Below are 20,094 nucleotides of genomic sequence, written 5' to 3'. Positions count from 1 at the left end.
CGGAGGGTTCATGGGCTTGGCTCAAGGATTCCTTGGATATGGATAGGATCTTGAAAGGGAAGCTCTATAGGTGACCAAGGGAAAACCATCAAGCTTGGACCAAGAAGCAAGTACTGAAAGACCTAGAAGCACATGACAACAATTAAGGGAGGAACCATTACTAGGTATGAGCAATCCTCAACCCATGGTATAGCATACTCCAGAATACAAAGGTATCCTGAGTGTTCAAAGAATAGGGGCAATGTACTTTCCCACTTCTAGAGAGTTAGAGATTGAGGAAAAAATGAGAGAAGCACAAGCCTGACTTAGAAGGCTTGAACAAGAAAAGACCAACTTAGACCTCCATAAGGAGATGGTTGAGAGGTGTGCTTATGATACGATAATAAGTGGAGAGGATTTGGCTAATCTCAAGGGATTGAGGCATGATGAGAATTCGGTTGCACGAGTTAGTGCCAGAGAGGTTGGAGGAGGGTATGCCACCTCTAGAGTTTATTTTGGAAGAGCTTTGGGATGACCTAGACACTCTCATAACAACTCTCTCAAGAAACGAGGAATTGTCACAAGGTGATGTGGAGAAAAATTACACCAAGGCTGAGGTACATGTAATGCTAAAACCTTAGAATTCCAAGAGTACATGAAAGGCTTGTTGTTACAAGGAGGGAGTGTGGGGGGAGGGGTAGTCTTGGATGATGGTGTACACAAAAACATGGAAAATTTCCCAATACACCTTACCCAAGAGTACATATGAAATGACATGCTAGAGCCAGAAGAGGCTGAGGCAGGGGAGACAGATAGGATGGCGTATGAGGCTCCACCAAGGGAGCCAATGAGAGTATCCCCTCATGTGGGAGTCACAATACCCAAAGATCTATTAAGCATGGCCAAAAAAATAGGAAGGGGGGTTTCTAGGGAGTTAGGTACTGCATCGACACCACAGAGAGCAACACCAATCAAGCCCAACCATGTCACAAGATTAATGTCAAAGTTTTTAGGTGGTGGTGATGCTAAGCACCTAGAACTATTTGAATCAGTGTTCAAGACGTGGAACAATCAATGACCAGACAAAAATATTTGAGTTTTTCCTTACAGTAGAATGAAAAGCACATCAATGGTATCGATCACTCAAGCTAAAAGATAGGATTACCTTTGCATGAATTAAGAGTGTGCTTGTACCTAGTTTTGCATGAAGTGGAGATAAGTGGAGCCCTATTTCTCAATTGTATAACATCAAGCAAGAGAAGCATGAGTCGATGTGAGACTACAAAGAACCTAAACTCCAGGTGTAAACCTAGAGAAATAGATGAGAAATTATTGCTACCATTATTCCATAGGGGAGTAAGGGGGGATACTTAAATGCAAGACTACGTGCTATGGCCAAACTAACATGACTTGATGATTATTGCAAGCTAGCCATCAACTTTGAGTTACTTGAACCTGATGATACCAAATTTGTTACTACGGTAGCTTCATCATGCGTTGGGCCAAAAAAGAACCACCACTTTAGAGAGATGTATAAAGGATATGACTCTAGATGAGCTAAACACTGCACTCCTAGATAAGATAATGCTAAAAGAGGTGAATGATGCATCCACAAGTGAAAATTTATACACTCGAGGACAGTTGGTGTGGTGCTCAATATGTAGGCAAAATCATACGAGTGCTTGAGTGTCCTTAGTTGAGGCCTCGCTCATTGATGTATTACGCACACTCTTTTGTATGTAGATTAATGCAACAAATCTATAAACTACTTAAGTTAGCACACACCATGGGTTAAGTTGTATAAAGTGCAAATTGACCATTTGATTTGTTGAGATATCGAGCTCATCTAGTGAGGCGGTGGACACTGATGACCCGCCTGGGGGATAGGCCCCACACTTACACCATTGGCATGGTTGGTGAGATCATGGGTGATATGCGGCCAGTGGGATGACAGGCTGTGTGACAGCCAATCTAGAGACTGGCATAGTTATAGCGCCAGCTCATTTAGTTGGGTTCACACTATAGAGAACCCTAGTATGTATTTGGTTGAGTACCTTTTCATATTGTGTACTCTTATCTTTGTATATGGTGTGTTGAGTGTTGAGTGTTGAGTGTTGAGTGTTGAGTGTTGAGTGAAGAGTGTTGAGTGAAGAAGAAGAAGATTTTCAGCCTCTCACCTTGTGTGTTCTCTATTAGGGTTTTGTGAGTGTGTGCGTGCTTACAAGAGCTCAAGCTCTCTTCTCCCCTACATTTTCTCATGGTATCAGAGCCTGGTTCATGCTAAGGGCTGAGCTGCAAGCAAGAGAAGCACAGGAAGCGGTACGAGGGTAAGAGCGTGGATCTCGGGATACCAGCTATGAGAACACCTGGTGTAAAGAAGGCTATGGAAGCCATGAATGCAAAGCTGCGAAGATCTGGGAGAGTGAAGAATCATGTGTAGAGGTTTACCTATGATGGTTATGTGGCACATCACTATGCATACATGGCAAAAGTTGTGCAGGTTGTAGAGCCCACATGCATTGATGAGGCTGTTGGAAATGTGTGTTGGGAGAAAGCTATGGATGAGGAGATGGATGCACTATATGGAAATGAGACTTGGGATTTAGTGTAATTGCTTGAAGGCAAGAAAGCCATTGGATGCAAGTGGGTGTACAAAGTAAAACATAACAGTGATGGAAGCATAAGCAGGTACAAGGCTAGATTGGTAGCCAAAGGATATGCGCAGACATATGGCATTGATTATGAGGAAACTTTCAGCCCAGTTGCCAAGATGGCAACAGTGAGAGTTGTGATAGCAGTGGCTACGTCAAAGCAATGGTCTTTACATTAGATGGATATAAAGAATGCATTCTTGCATGGGGATTTGCAAGAAGAGGTGTATATGTTGCAGCCACCTGGTTATGAGGATGTGAGTCACCCCGAGCATGTTTGCAGGTTGAAGAAAGCCTTGTATGGCTTAAAACAAGCACCAAGAGCATGGTCTGACAAGATTTCTAAATATCTTGTCACTATTGGCTTTCATGTAGCCAATGCAGATTTCTCGCTGTATGTGAGACACAGTGATAGAGGGGTTGTGCTTGTTGTCATCTATGTAGATGACATGATCATTACGGGGGACCATGATGCAGAGATCTTTGATATAAAGATCTTGCTTAGACAGAAGTTTGAGATGAAGGATCTGGGGGAGCTTAGATATTTCTTAAGCATTGAGGTGATTAGGTCATCACATGGTATTGAGGTGATTAGGTCATCACATGGTATTGGATTACTGCAGAGACAGTATGGCTTCGACATGTTGTCCAAGTATAGTATGACAGGCTGTAAGCCTATCTCAGTGCCATTGGATCAGAATGGCAAGTTGAGTGTAGATTCAGGAGACATTTTGGAGGATCCTACTATGTATAGGCGCATAGTAGGAAGCTTGATCTACATGACGATTGGTGAGGTGAAAAAAAGAAAGAAAGAACCACTGCCTCTATAGCCCTTCACCTCCCAAACTTGGAAAATAACAACACAACGGAGGCACCACCAGCCACCGGTTGGAACACTCTCTCACGGTTCACGACACCACCCACGCCAGAAAGACAGCATAAAACAGGGGCACCATAGACAAAGCAAACACCCAGCAATTATATTCCCAGTCAACACACTTATACAAGCTTCTCCCGACACAGAAGCCTTACTCACACAACCATAAACAAACACTTAGACCTGTCACTGCCGAGGATACACCACATCCCCAATCACTGCAAACCTCTCGCCTGCCTGCTGTGCCAATCACACTAGAAAGAACCCGGCCACTTCTCTTCAGAGGGCGCCCCACCAGCTAACCCTCAACTCCTCTGCGACCCATCACTTCTGTGTATGTTGCCACCAGCAGCTACCCAAACATCTCTCTCTCTCTCTCTCTGTGCTGATCCTCTGCCAGCCACTTCAAACCCTTTCTCTGCAATGCTACCGGCCTCACCACCAAGCAGCAACACCTATCTTTCTCTCTGCTTCACTCGGCACCCGCTCACGCTGTCCACCACAGCCCTGTCTCCTAGGCGGCCTCCTCACTTTCGCCACAGCTTCTCTGTCCACCAGCCATCAAGGCTCTTCACTCAAGCGGCTCCCTAGCCCGTCCTCTGTTTCCACATTCGGCTTCACTTACGTGGCCCACACCAGCCTACGCATCCACTTTCACAGCTCCTTGTCAGCTGCTCTGCACCAACCACTGCCACGCATGCCTTCAGCTTACCAGCTCATCACCTTTGACGCCAGCCACTCCAGTTCTCTCTCCTCTGCAATTGACGCGGCTCCCCTTTTGTCCTCGCCAGCAGCTCCTAGGCGGCTCCCACACACGGCCAGCCTATCTTCAGCATCCTCTGCAATGCTACTTTCAGCACTCCTTAGCTGCGCTCCACATCACCCAATCATCACAAGGCGGCCTCCTACACTTTACACCCCCGCGTCTGTCTGCACCAACACCCAGCCAGCTCTACCTGCGCCTGGTATTCACACGCCTTGCGACCTCAACTCCTCGCGCCAGCCCACATGGGGACGTTGCCAAGGCAGCTCTCCTTGCTATCCTTTGCGCCTGCTAGCTTGTTTTACCTGACGCCAGCCAGTCTTCACGTCGGCAACTCCAGTCGCCTGCAGCAGCCAGCTTCTTAACCACGTCGCCCAGGTCGTCAGCGCCTTTCACCACCACTTCCAGGGGCCTTTTCCTCTCACCCAGCAGCTACCTAACACGCCCAGGCAACCTTCATGGCCCTCTGTGCTCGCCAGCAGAGCAGCTCCCTCTTTGCTGCTCTTCACAAAGGAGGCCCCCCAGTCTCTACACGACGGCTCAGCGGCTCTGTCCACTGTCTTCTCTGCAGAATGACCAGGGCACCCCCATACGAGGCGGCCACACTCCTTTTCAACCCGCCAGCTCGCCAGCTTTGTCTTCTCGCGTCTTCCCTAGCCGTTACGCTGGCAGCCATGCTATACAACCATGTGGCCCTTTTATAGGTTGGCCACGTTTATTATATTTTTTATTTCTTCCTAAGGCCAAAAAGATGGCCACCTCAAATGCCTTCCACACCAATGCTCTAGGCTACACCAATATTAATTGCTCCCCATGCCTTCATACACTTCAAACACAACCCACGATGCCCGCTCATTTTCTTTGACGCGCACACACCGAGAGCTGCCAAACAGTTGATATTACCTGCAGAGCTGACCTTCAGTAGACCACGTTCCGGACTGGCCTGCACAAGCCTAAAACCAATTCGTCCACCCTGTACACCTGGCAAAGCCCTCCAAAACCAAGCTCTTCACACCTGCTATGCACACGTATGTACACAAGCCCAAAATACTTCTCAGAAAAACGCCTGACATACTTTGCCAACCCCCCCATCTGCTAGAGCATTCATGCTCAGTAGCAAAAGATAAAGTCCAATAGCTATCCACTAGGATCAAAAGGAAACAGCTATAACTGACCATCCCATTCCCCAACATCCATGAAACACCATGGCTACATCACTGCATACCAAACATCAACCATAGCCACAAAATCATTTGAGAACACTTCACCCACAACAAACCTCCTCGTCTTCAAAACCTGTGGCATTGCAGCATCTAGCATCCCATCCATCAACACCAGTGAAGGCCAGGTTCCAGCATCTTGACCTTTCTCCACACAAGAATCCAGATCCCTTCCAGCAGTAGTATCCATCAACACTTCCAGCTCTTGTAAAATAGGCATCTCTTCACAACCATACAGCTCAACTGGTTCAAAACCCTTGTCATCCTTGGACTTTGCCTTTAGCATTTCAGCAACCCGCAAAGAAGCCTTAGTTACACTCTCAACCATGTCTGCATCCATATCCATCTCTGGTTCCTGTTCATCAAGGCTAGCAACTTCCCATATATCATCCTCAAGCACACTACTCACCTCACAGCGCTCTTCATCAGCCAAATCTACATGCATACCTTCTTGAGTGTTGCCAACCCCCCTGGTATCATCGTCCAAAGACTCCCCAGCACATAATGCATCCAATGGAACAACATCCACTTCATTCATTGCAGGTACCAGACCACCATCAAGCTGTTCAAGAAAATCCAGGATAATAGGATCTTCCTCCATGCTCTCCACATCTGCATCACAAACCATCTTCACTTCATCACAAGTCTCTACCCCATTCTCCTCCCTTGTAGAATCTGGCAAAGAATCATCCTCAAAGCATCCTGTATCCAGCTCCTCTTCCTTCTCATCATCAGCCAATCCCAAGGCATCATCCTCTTTGCTTCCCTATGCATGCATGTCATCCAAATCCAAATGCAAATGGTCTTCAATAGAGCATTTCAAATCATTGTCATGTACAGCTATGATGTCCAAATCCAAAGAAGAATCCACTGGCAACATATAAAACATCCCCCTTTGCATCTGTATAGGCCTTTGAGGTTCCTGTCTAATCAAACTTTGCATAGAACTCTTATCCACCTCAACCAAATTCACATGCATATCCCTTGCAAACACAACATCTTCATACGGATAAATACCCATCTCCATCTACTTTAAAGTCTTGCCTTCCTTTTCCCTAGCAATCCTAACAGCATCATCAAATGACTTGGGATTCTTCAACTCAACCCTGACCTTTAAATGGGGTAACAAACCATCAATAAACAAGCTCTTCTTCAGAAACATAGGAGGAACTTCCTGCTTCAATGTCATACACCACTTACCCCACAAACATGTAAATACTTGCACAAAATCGTCCAGTGATTGCCCATGGACCTGCTTCAAGATGCTCAACTCCTGCCAAAGCACACTAGAATCTTCCGCTTGTTGAAAATGCTCCAAAAGCCCTTCTTTCAACCTGTCTAATGTCAAAACACCATGTAGCTTATATGCCGCATCCTGTGCTTCAAAATCCTTCAACCAGCTTCGGGCATCTCCCTTCAAAAAAATCTTTACTAGCTTCAGAACCTGCTCTTCATCTGTGACATGGTTGCTAATGCATGCCAACTCTATCTGCTCCAAAAAATCACACACATCTTCACCCTTCCTACCATGAAACTCTGGATAAGACCACATCATGAAAACCTGTAACGATCCCTGAGCTCTCCTCAGTGGGACATACGCCCTTCTAGGCAAAGAACAACACCAGAGCTATCCTCTGTGGAGGCACCAGAAGAATGGTGAGGTGAAAAAAAGAAAGAAAGAACCACTGCCTCTATAGCCCTTCACCTCCCAAACTTGGAAAATAACAACACAACGGAGGCACCACCAGCCACCACCGGTTGGAACACTCTCTCACGGTTCACGACACCACCCACGCCAGAAAGACAGCATAAAACAGGGGCACCATAGACAAAGCAAACACCCAGCAATTATATTCCCAGTCAACACACTTATACAAGCTTCTCCCGACACAGAAGCCTTACTCACACAACCATAAACAAACACTCAGACCTGTCCTGCCGAGGATACACCACATCCCCAATCACCGCAAACCTCTCGCCTGCCTGCTGTGCCAATCACACCAGAAAGAACCCGGCCACTTCTCTTCAGAGGGCGCCCCACCAGCTAACCCTCAACTCCTCTGCGACCCATCACTTCTGTGTATGTCGCCACCAGCAGCTACCCAAACATCTCTCTCTCTCTCTCTCTCTGTGCTGATCCTTGCCAGCCACTTTAAACCCTTCCTCTGCAATGCTACCGGCCCCACCACCAAGCAGCAACACCTGTCTTTCTCTCTGCTTCACTCGGCACCCGCTCACGCTGTCCACAGCCCTGTCTCCTAGGCGGCCTCCTCACTTTCGCCACAGCTTCTCTGTCCACCAGCCATCAAGGCTCTTCACTCAAGCGGCTCCCTAGCCCGTCCTCTGTTTCCACATTCGGCTTCACTTACGTGGCCCACACCAGCCTACGCATCCACTTTCACAGCTCCTTGTCAGCTGCTCTGCACTAACCACTGCCACGCATGCCTTCAGCTTACCAGCTCGTCACCTTTGACGCCAGCCACTCCAGTTCTCTCTCCTCTGCAATTGACGCGGCTCCCCTTTTGTCCTCGCCAGCAGCTCCTAGGCGGCTCCCACACACGGCCAGCCTGTCTTCAGCATCCTCTGCAATGCTACTTTCAGCACTCCTTAGCTGCGCTCCACATCACCCAATCATCACAAGGCGGCCTCCTACACTTTACACCCCCGCGTCTGTCTGCACCAGCGCCCAGCCAGCTCTACCTGCGCCTGGTATTCACACGCCTTGCGACCTCAACTCCTCGTGCCAGCCCACACGTCGACGTTGCCAAGGCGGCTCTCCTTGCTATCCTTTGCGCCTGCTAGCTTGTTTTACCTGACGCCAGCCAGTCTTCACGTCGGCAACTCCAGTCGCCCGCAGCCAGCTTCTTAACCACGTCACCCAACTCGTCTCAACGCCTTTCACCACCACTTCCAGGGGCCTTTTCCTCTCGCCCAGCAGCTACCTAACACGCCCAGGAAACCTTCATGGCCCTCTGTGCTTGCTAGCAGCAGCTCCCTCTTTGCTGCTCTTCACAAAGGAGGCCCCCCAGTCTCTACACGACGGCCCGGCGGCTCTGTCCACTGTCTTCTCTGCAGAATGACCAGGGCGCCCCCATACGAGGCGGCCACACTCCTTTTCAACCCGCCAGCTCGCCAGCTTTGTCTTCTCGCGTCTTCCCTCGCTGTTACGCTGGCAGCCTTGCTATACAACCATGTGGCCCTTTTATAGGTTGGCCACGTTTATTATATTTTTTATTTCTTCCTAAGGCCAAAAAGATGGCCACCTCAAATGCCTTCCACACCAATGCTCTAGGCTACACTAATATTAATTGCTTCGTCTACCCTGTACACCTGGCAACGCCCTCCAAAACCAAGCTCTTCACACCTGCTATGCACACGTATGTACACAAGCCCAAAATACTTCTCAGAAAAACGCCTGACAACGATCACCAGGCCAGATTTGAGCTATGCTGTTGGGTTGGTGAGTCAGTTTATGCAAGTTCTTCGGAAGTCGCATTTGGATGCATTGAGATGCATACTGAGGTATGTGAGGTCTACTTTGCATTGTGGACTATTTTATGAAACTGGGACAGAGATATGTGTACATGGGTACACAGATGTTGATTGGGCTGGTAGTATCTCAGATAGAAGATCCACTAGTGGCTTCATGTTTTCTTTGGGGAGTGCTGCTATGACTTGGAGCAGCAAGAAGCAACCTACGGTTGCTCTATCCAGTACAGAGGCTAAGTACAGAGGTGCTGCTATGGCAGCATGTGAGGTAGCTTGGTTGAGAAAGCTACTTGCAGATTTAGGGATCTATGCAACTAATGCAATGGAGGTATGTGACTTTCCACAAGAGTGTATCCACTACCATTGAGGCTGCCAACATTAGCAGTATACAGTTAGCCAGGAACCCAGTTTTTCATGCTCGCACGAAGCATATAGATGTCCACTACCATTTTGTCATAGAGGAGGTTTTAGCAGGAGACGTTGACCTTCTTTATGTCAGCACACAATATCAGGTCGCTGACATCTTCACCAAAGCATTGGGTACAGAGAAGCTTCGCACATTTAGGGCTTCGCTTGGTGTACATGAGATGGAGTTTAGCTCGAGGGGGAGTGTTGAGATATCGAGCTCATCTAGTGAGGCGGTGGACACTGATGACCCGCCAGGGGGATAGATAACCGTAGTATGTATTTGGTTGAGTACCTTTTCATATTGTGTGTACTCTTATCTTTGTATATGGTGTGTTGAATGTTGTGTGAAGGATAAGAAGATTTTCAGCCTCTCACCTTGTGTGTTCTGTTTTAGGGTTTTGTGAGTGTGTGTGTGCTTTTTGCAAGAGCTGAAGCTCTCTTCTCCTCTACATCTTTTCAGTTTGTAGCACCATATGCAAGATATTATTGGCTAATGCGAGAGCTTGAGGCTCTTTGTGTTTTATTTCATGGATATTTTCTTGTAGTTTTACTTTTAGTACCATGATGATGTATTCCATGGACATGATGTAACATTTTGGTCCATAGGTCATTTTGGCTTTTTAAAGATGCTAATACAGCTATCTTTCTTCATTTCTCTATTTGTCTGTCTCTCTCTCTCTCTCTCTCAATCACACTCCACATCTAGTTAATCACAAGTAAGAATGAAGTAAGCTTACCTTAAGCGCGCGCGCACACACACACACACATTCAAGCAAGCAACTTAAAAAGACTCCATAGCTAATGACAAACATAAACACGAAAATATACAAGAATTAGGAAAGGAACAAGACATGCAAGAAAGAAGGAGCTCCCAGGCTTGAACTCAATTGTAGATTTTGTTATCAAAAGTGTCAATACACTCTCTCATAAGTCACTTATATACAAGTGGGATTTTGCCTAGTTACCCACACTTATGGGATGACCAAAACATGTTTTCATTAAAAATTCAAGCCTTATTTGGGCCAGCTTTTGTTACAATGGTGGGCCTTTGGCCATATATAACGTGAAATATATAAGCTAGGCAGGGGATTATAAAGAGTGTACAAAAAAGGAGTAACACCAATGGTCTATAAGCTCTCGAATACAATAAGGTAGTCAACTCTTTCATATCCCACATCATTAGTCCTAGTTGTCTCAAATGGTATTCACTTCTGGGAGGGCTCGTAGAGATTGAGTCTAGATAGTCAACATAGAATTCTGATGTGTTAGGGGGTTCCTCTAGTATGTGTTTCGTATCTAATAGCCTCATCGGCATGGCTCCTAGTAGCATTGGCTGTGGTGGTAACACCAGAGGAGGTACATCATTTGATGTTATATATGGGTTTCTTTGCCAACGTAGGGTTCATTGCTACGTGAGTATCATTTGGTCTAGCTGTAGGTGGGGCTAGTAAAGTTAATGGCAGTAATGTAGGGACTCTTGTCATTCTAGCCATTCGTTGTGCATGGTAGAAGTTAGATGATTCATGATTTCCATACCTATTGCAATGCATGCCCCACTTGTTCTCCCTTGCTCTTAAGACCGAGCACTCATGCACCGTGTGGTTGCTTCTGCAAATAGCACACCAAGTCATTTCCTACCTTGGAGCTAAATACAAATGGCTTGTCTTCCTAAGAGAGGTTTTCCACACTTCTTCATTGCCCTTTGATCATTGCCTTAGCAATGGCCTATCTCCTGGTAAGGGAGTTTAGACTACCAACCACGCATAAGAGTTTTCTGCCACCATGATTTAGACTTGTGCAATCCCCACACCTTATTGGCCTTGGTCACTCTCTCTCTTTGATGAGACACCAACTTCAGATGTACTCTCAGTTTTGGTCTCATAGGCCACTATGGCCTCTTAGAGACGTTAATATATCATTTCATTTCTCTCTCTCTCTCTCTCTCTCTCTCTCTTCCCCCCCCACGCCAACACGCCCAACGGCTCTCTCTCTCTCTCTCTCCCTCCCCCCCGCACCAATGGCTCCACCCATCTCTCTCTCTATCTCTCTCACCATACTCTCTTAATCTCTCTCACCAGCCTATGCTCTCTCTCTCTCTCTCACACACACACACACACACACACACACACACATCTATCCACCCCGCACATCTTTCCCCTCTCTCCCTCCAGCACACCTTTCCATCTAGCAATATGCCTATTCGCACTCGATTACAATCTAAGGGCTACACTAACATGCAAGCTGAGATACCGCTATCTCAAGATATGGTCATATCGCAAGTTGCCACATCAATCGACATGACCAACGCATCGGCATTACTTCTAGCCAAACCTACTCCAAGAACGCCTGACAACAATAATCGTGTCACTAGCAGTAGTGCAACAATTATACAAAGAAGAGGAGCTCTAGCATTTTAGGGGGCCTAACAAATATAAATAACTAAAGCTTCCCATGGCACTCCTCTCTTAACTAGTTTTCAAGATATGTCCTCACCTCAAAAACACCCCACAAATGCAATATTTTGATTTACGTACATGTTGTTTCTAAAATAGAAATGTATAGCAGTCTGAATTTAATGCCACATACCAAAAGAAGATAACTAGCTTGCATGAGTAAGGTAGTAGAGAGTACAAGCAAAATCAATATATGTGTGAAAATGTTAGCTCTTTGCCCTAACAGAGAGAACAAAAGAAACATGAAAAACACAGAGAAAACAAAAGAGTCTCCATTGCTGCTCTCAACCAAAATCCATGATTCCCAACAATACGTGAATGCCCATACACAAATGTCCCAAGGTAGATGATGGCCCAAGGTAGGTGAAGGGTGGCAGCCGTCAAGGTAGGTGAAGGTTTATGGCGGCTAAGGGTGGTTTCCATGCAGTGCACACACACAAGCTAACACTTGGCACACCCACTGGGTTGGATTCCCAATCCGACGACCGGAACCCACAATCATAGGGTCATGTCAGTGTCATGCACATAACCTGAATCTAGTGGAAGTACAGTGCAACCATTTCATGGCAACATGCCAGGGCTGGAAACCCATTAGATATAGTAGTGCTCACAGACTACAATCCGGTACTCCCATTAGAACCATTCCAGAAATGGGGCCTCGACTTTGTTGGGCCATTTAAGCTTCCAGCCCATTTTACCACAGTCACAAGTATATCCTATTAGCCAGGTAAGGTTTTCATTTGGAGGATGTTGGTGGGAGGGTTACCTACACGGGATCAGCTTAGCCGTCGTAAAATTACATTGGCCTCTTGCTTCTTCTGCACGACATGCACTGAAACAATTATGCATCTGTTCATGAGTTGTCCAGTGGCCCGTCAGATTTGGTCTTTTGTCTCTCGCGTTTGGGAGGCAATAGAGAGGTCTACTGTTTCGGCTCATCAGTGGATATTTGGGATTTGTCCTCAAGTCATTACTTCGGACAGTCACCTTGTGATATTCCATTTCCTTAGATGGATAGGACTTTGGCATATTTGGACTACACAGAATGGGTTCATCTTTGATTCCTTGTCTGGAATACATGGGCACATTCTACGTATCCGCGGTTTGCTGCTTTGGCAGTTTTCTTCTCTTCTCTCAGCTCAGCTATTGCAGATGTTATTTCGTTATGGTCTACGGCGGCTCGATTGGCTCATCTTTGATGCTTTTATCTGGGATGCTTATTTGGCTAGGAGGCTTTCTTATTAGTGTACAGGTTTGCATGGTCATAATCCTTTAGAGGATCTTTCATTTCACGAAAAAAGAGAGAGAGAGAGAGAGAGAGTGAGTGAGAGGGCATGGGGGTGTAGCGTGACAACACGTGGCAAAACTGCCAGGTGTACTGCCCGTGCCGCACTACACAATAAATAATATAATACATATATATATACACAATATATATATATGTGTGTGTGTGTGTGTGTAAATATGTTTATACATATATGTATATGTATGTACACACACACACACACATATATGTATACATATACATATACATATATGTGTATGTATACATATACACATATACGTATATGCATATATATATATATATGTATGTATATGTATATGTGTGTATGTGTACATATACATATATATACATATATGTATATGCATATATATACATGTATGTATATGTATATGTATACATATATGTATATGTACACACACACACACACACACACACACACATATACATATATACTTCTAACCTTGTTTGCTTTGATGATGCATAGTTTCCTTACTACAACCTTTTACTTTTGGTATTATTTTTCTTTTTATAGTAGTCCTTTCCCATGTGCCCTAGTTTGCCATAGTATATCCATGAGTTTGATTTTAAGATAAAATATAGGTTAGGTAAAGATAATACAATAGTAGATATGCGCTCGAATCCGCATATTACAAAGCTCATAATTCAATTGAAATGAAACAACACTCGTAGATTATATAATCTAAGATAACATTGAACTCAATTCACTTGCTGTACATTTCTTGGTTTAGCACGCCAAGAGGCAAGGCCATCGGGAGATACAATGAGGTCCTAATTTCTAAATGGCCAACTCTTCATGTGCACTGCAGGTTCAAACCCCTTACAGATATGTAACTGTAGCCACAAACACCACACCCCCCTGCGGGCAACATTACAAGATAACATCGTTCAAGGTAGCCAGCAGGGTTTGAACCCATAACCTTGGGCATATTAACCAAACACCTTAACAACTAAGCTACCGCCTACCAATGGTGTTTGTAAAAGAGGAGTATTAGTTGCGCAATCTTTTTTAAAATAAAAAAAATAACTCTACTCACTTGAAGCCTGTGAATAGACTTCAATCTTTGGGGTTAGGGTTTAAGATATTTACGTAGCAGCAGAGTACGCATCTCAGTCAGTTTGTCTCGCTCTCATAGACATCTGCGTGAGCAAGGATGAGGTCTGCAGCTCTGCACCGCTCCGCTTCCCAGCTGCTACGGCGCGTAGTGGCAACAGAATCTCTGGCTGTTGCCGCGAATGAGGGCACCAAGCACATTCTGGAGGTAGGTGCAGCCCGCTCGTACAGGACAGTAGCTGCGGCTCTAGGGCAAGAGAGGGCAACGATGAGGCAGGGAGGCGCGCGCGCCTACAGGCGAGAGCCCATCTCTCAAGCGCAGGTCCAGGCGGAAATGGAGGAGGAAGCTAAGAACATCGATCTGGCCCCGCACAAGCTCCTACAGAAAGGTGACCCTGGCACGCAGCAGGCCATCATCAGGGATGTTATTCCCGTCGGATACTTCGTTACCATGCCCAGCGGCAAGGAGGCTTACCTTCCTGCACAGGATTTAGGGTTTACGGGCGGCCTGGCCATTCTGGAGCGCCTTTTCAAGGTCGGGCAGGAGATCACAGTTCGCGTGGCGTCAATCGGAGGTGGTGGCCGTGAGATTCTGTCCATCAAGAAGCCGGAGCATGCCCCGCCCGAGAGGAAGTTCACGGTGAGCACCAGCACCAACAGAGGCCATGGATCCAGGTATTGATGTGGCCATGGCACAAGCCTTTTGTCTTGGAAGGTCATTGCCCCGTAGTTAGGGTTTTGCTTTAATGGTGAGGGGTTTTGTTATGTGCTGAGTGACAAAGCCTGCTATTTCTCTGCAGTACTTAGGGGGTTATTTTGTCTTTCTTTCTTAGCTTTATGTAGCTCTTACAAAGACAACGGCTTTCCAGATTTGCACTATTTACTCGATCAGTGTTGAATTGCTACTGTTTTCCACAGTTTATATATAATGCTACCAATGTGTTGATGTTCTTAATATACTGTGCAGTTTTAGTGGACTTAGTAGCCCTCGGCTCTGTGATTAGAATATAAGTCTAGTTGCTATCTTGAACTAAGATCAATGTGTGTGTGTGTGTGTGTGTGTAGGCGTGTCAAAAAAAGGCTCGTGGTAAATTGTAGATTATTCGGCCTTTACATGCTGCCCAAACACAGGCAGCAGATATGCATCATGGATGGCTTAAGTACCTCAGCAATGAAAGATGGATGATGGGCATGATTTGTTGTGAGCTAAAAGTAAACAGAAAGTGAGGGATGAGCAATGTGTAAAGGCCCTTGGTCATGGTTGTGGCTAGAGTACTTCCTCAGTCATTGAGTGCTTTGCCTTTCACGTCTTTATATATCACAGCTGTTGCTTTCCTTCCATGTCATACGTTGGTATGATCTGAAAGTCAAATTCATATATTCCTTGGTCTTTCCGATGAGCTTCTTCAACTTTTTCTTGTCATTTGCTCAGAGTGTCTCTACCGTGTACAGCACGCACACAAGACTAGCTTCGAGGCTTGGGATAGTTTGGAGCTAGGCAGGCTGACTAGCGAGCTGGGCTAGGGATAGATTGACGGGCGGGCATCCAAGTGGGGACGCCTTGATGGGCGGGCACCTCAGAGAATGCTTGGTGACTGGCCAAGATCAGTTAGTTGCACAGAGTCTTGCGAGTCTTTGCACTCAGGAGCACTAGATCTAGTGCAGACGCGCACTTGCTTTATGCAGTCGAGGCCCGCGAGGGTAGCTCCGTGGTAGTATGGGACGTCACGGGGTAGAGATTGGTCAGTGCGTCTTGCTAGTTAGCTCAACTCGTGGCTCGGTGGGGACAACAAAGACTTGTGGAGTTTGCCCACAGTTGTTATGGCTAGGTGGCTCCTTCACGTTGTTATAGCTATGCAATTGGCAAGGCAGTTTATCAAGCAATTGTTTAGATTGTACGGATTACCGCAGGACATAGTCAATGATAGGGAAGTTTATAAGTGACTTTTGGAGGCTTGTTTTTGAGAAGTTGGAAACAACTTTGAACTTGAGTTTTTTAGATCATCCTCAATTTGATTGCCAGATTAAAAGGGTGATTCAGACTTTGGAGGACATGCTTCGTGCATGTCTCCAAAAGATAGGATTCATGGAAAGATTATCTTCGTATGTTAGAATTTGTATATAACAGTACTAAGCATACGAGTACAGATTTTAGTACTTTTATGCTTATGTACGGATTTGAACCTCGATCACCTGATAGCGTGGGATTTTCAAGGCTTCAAGACTTTAGAAGACATGCAAGAAATGTTACAAGTTGCGAAGGAATGTATTACAAGCGTTCAAGATAGAGACATATTTTATTCTAATAGACATCGTTCACCAAGAGAGTTCGCTGAAGGAATGATGGTGTATTTGCGAGTTTCGAAAGATTCTGAGACTTTATGGACGTGTCAATCTCCGAAATTATTCCCTAGATACTGCGGACCATTTCAGGTTAAACGTAAGATTGGTTCAGTTGCATATGAATTGGACTTGTCTTCTCATGTGAAAGTTCATCCCGTATTTTATATCAATGGTCTTAAGAAAGTATAGGGTGGAGCAAACTAGTTAGTTATTCCTCAAGAAATCATAGATGTTGAGGATATGACATTTGTGCCATGTGAACCAGAAAAGATTTTTGGATTTCGTGAAAGACGATTGCAGCATACGCTACTCACAGAATACAAGACCAAGTCGAAGAATCGTGTTGAGGAGGATGTCACATGGAAGACATTGACTATCCTTTAGAGGGATTACCTTGGTTTTTATTGAGCTCAGGAGTGAGCTCTTAGAGAAAGGAGAGTATGTCATTTGCATAGAGTGTATCTACCGTGTGCAGCACGCACACATGACTAGCTTCGAGGCTTGGGGTAGCTTGGAGCTAGGTAGGCTGATTGGCGCGCTGGTCTAGGGAGACCAACGGGCGGACGTCCAAGTGGGGATGCCCTGATGAGCGGGCACCTAAGTGTGGATGCTTGGTGACCGGCCAAAATACATAAAAGGGTGGCCAAGGTTAGTCAATTGGTCAGAGTCTCTAGGTTCGTGAGGGTAGCTCCGTGGCGGTAGGGGACGTCACGGGGTAGAGATTGGTCGGTGTGTCTTGCTCATGGCTCGGTGGGGACAGCTAGGACTTGTGGGATTTGCCCACGGCTGTCATGGTTGGGTGGTGAGTCAGGCTTGCACTCTCTTCACGTTGTTTGGCTTTGTTTTGTAGGTTTCGAGTTGTGTTTTAGGAGCGCTCTACGAGGAGATCCGTGGAGAGTTGACATTTCTAGTTATGGCAATGTTTCTTGGTAGCACCTTTGGTCTTTCTGATGAGCCTCGTCAATGGTGGTGCAGCTAGGGGAAGTTTGCAGTATATAGGGGTGTGACCGAATGATGAGTGTTTAAAGGCACTATACTTTTGTCATGGTTTTATATGTCGCATTGGTCTCCTCATCTTGGTTGGAGGTTTTTTGAGAAGGTGCTCTCTTGTCTCTCACAGAAAGATGCTTGGCATGCACAGGTTGCTTCCACTCGTCTCCACTCGGGTCCTGAAACTCTGTTACCAAGCCCAAGGGGGTAATCACATAGCATAAGAACCCGCATGGGCTCAAAATTCAAAACTTAAATAGCATTGATTTCATCCGTTCTCATCCTACAAGAGAGTGATACAAGTAGGACAAATCAAACAATGATGCAAGTATGCTATATTTTAGTACAACATTATCATGCAAGGTTTTTTCAAGAGCTTCATAACCTACAAAAAGGAAAGCACCAGACTCATCCGCACCACCCATCTGTAGGCCAATATCTTTGTCACCACCCTCCCCTTCTCTTGTTCCTTGGTAGTATGTCTGGTGAATACAGCATGTTGCCTTAGAGCAAGTCTGTAGTACATAGGTATATGCCCAGATGATGAATGTGAAAGTATTATTCCCAGTCTCATGGTTTTATATGCTCCATGGGGCTCTTCATCTTGGTTGGAGGCATTCGATTTGGATCTCCAAGGTGTTGTCCTCTCTCTCATAGAAGGTTTCTGTCTTGCTGTCAAAAGGCTTTGCAGGTTACTTCATCTTCTGTTTTGGCATGTAAATATTGCGTTGCTCAGCATGCTTATGTATGTGGATGGTCATTTATTTTCAATGACTTAAAAGGTTGACATACGAGGGCGTGTGTGAGAGCATATCTTGATACAAAGTTCTACACCCACTATTAGGCACTGATGACGTTAGTGGGGATGTCGTAGTATCTAGTCCATACCATAGTTATATAGTCTTGTGGGTTGACTACCATGAGTATATAACATGCACGTTCCTAAAAGGTGAATTTGGGCCATCTAGGTATATAAAAGGTTGATATACGAGGCCAAGTGCTTTGTGAGAATGATTTGATCTTTGTGCTCTCTTATTACAGCTTATTCTATACCATCATTTTGAAGCATTATACTCCGGGTGACATTTCTGTTCTATTCTAGTTTGTTGTCAGTTGTACATGTTTCTACTAGGGAGAGGAGCCTATCTCCAGGCAGTCTGCCAAATGCAGTATGCCCCTCATCCAATCAGTAAGGACACACCCTCTTGAGAAATAGTGGTGTTAACCTGCCAGATTGCCGATGTGGGAATGATTTGACTGGCTGGATTGTTGTGTGCACTGTTTGAGGGCAGTTTATTGCATCGGCATTTAAATACTGCTTCGCCAAGCATTGTTAGGTGCATGGATGGTCTTCTATTAGGTTGACATACGAGGCAGAGTGCTCTTGTCATTTGAATGTTTTGTCAATTGCAGCTTATTCTTTGCAGTCATTTACATTCTTTATGGATTAATTTGAAAATAACATCGAGAGTTGTATTGTCAGTATGGCTTCAACTTTTTTCACTCTTGAGTGTTAGTCAGTTTGCCACCCTATTTCCAACTACCTACAAACTGCAGTACACCCACTGTTTTTTGGGAACAGGTGGAGTAAACATGCAAGTTTGTCACTGCATGAGTTTGATTATCCTCCTCCGCGCCAAAAGTTGATTACCCATTGATCGTTCCCTTCAATCGTTCCCCCATTATAATCTCCAAGTTTGGCCGATGTGCATGCCAGCTTTAATTTCAATGCTCAATCCAACTAAACATATCCAAACAGCAGTAATGAGTGTCGCCTCTTTGAAACGAACTTTTTTTGACATTACATTTTGGAGACCAATTGTATCTCAATTACTTTCATGTAGGCTCAGTGGTCAGAGTGATGTGCTTTGAAAGGGATTAACTCAGTGGCGTAAGTAATCAGGTTATTAATGCCACATTGAAGTTATTCCAGGTTCTTGACAGTCATTTAGGACTAGTAAATTGGAATTTCAACTCGAGCTGCAAGCAAGATGATGTCATGGGGGCAAGAGTGTTGTATGCATTGGGGATATTAAAAAATCCTTCTTAACCACCTGCATTAGTCAATTGTGTAACAATACCATTTACACCCAAGTCATCCAATCCTTTTTTTGAAAATTTTCTATAAGCTTTCATTTGTGTCTAATTGGTGGTTTTGTCAATTGGGATGTGTATTTACAACAGCAATGCTACCACAAACCAGGGATGAAATTTGAAGGCCTACCCTAGCCTTTCAATTGAAGGCCATAAACTAGTTTGACCTTAAATTAGCTAAATATGCATGTATGTCTAAAATTTAGTAAAATTTCCAAGAGAAGGACCACCTTTGGCAACCCTATTTTCTAAGAAACCTTCTCTAGAAGGGTCGAAGGGCTTTGATGCCCTTTGAAGGCTTCAAGTTTCAGCATTGCACACAACTTCCGTCTCTTGCTAGAGTCCCTTCTCATTCACAAATTGCACCCTCCAAGACTTGAGCGGAAGACAATAGCTTTGTTCCATATATTGCAACAATTATTGGTAGAACACCTAAGTCCCAATGGAGCATGCAGATAGCTGCCAGATAC

At 45.2% G+C, this 20,094-nt stretch overlaps 1 protein-coding gene across 1 annotated transcript; it reads left to right on the top strand.

Moving 5' to 3' along the window:
• Nucleotides 1-14,182: 14,182 nt before the first annotated feature.
• LOC147638743 (uncharacterized) lies at nt 14,183-15,152 on the top strand. Its single transcript, XM_086798710.1, has one exon. It carries the CDS (start codon nt 14,298-14,300, stop codon nt 14,877-14,879), a length of 582 nt encoding a protein of 193 aa, XP_086654836.1. The 5' UTR covers nt 14,183-14,297; the 3' UTR covers nt 14,880-15,152.
• The last annotated feature ends 4,942 nt before the right edge of the window (nt 15,153-20,094 follow it).

Source organism: Cibotium barometz, chromosome 5 (assembly GCF_041138505.1).
Source record: "Cibotium barometz isolate CiBa-2024 chromosome 5, ASM4113850v1, whole genome shotgun sequence".
NCBI lineage: Eukaryota > Viridiplantae > Streptophyta > Polypodiopsida > Cyatheales > Cibotiaceae > Cibotium > Cibotium barometz.
Note: the sequence above shows the minus strand (reverse complement) of the source record. Positions and strands in the feature narration are given on the sequence as shown.

Coding starts and splice junctions, on each gene's coding strand:
- LOC147638743 (XM_086798710.1), top strand. CDS start 14,298: ATGAGGTCTGCAGCTCTGCACCGCTCCGCTTCCCAGCTGCTACGGCGC.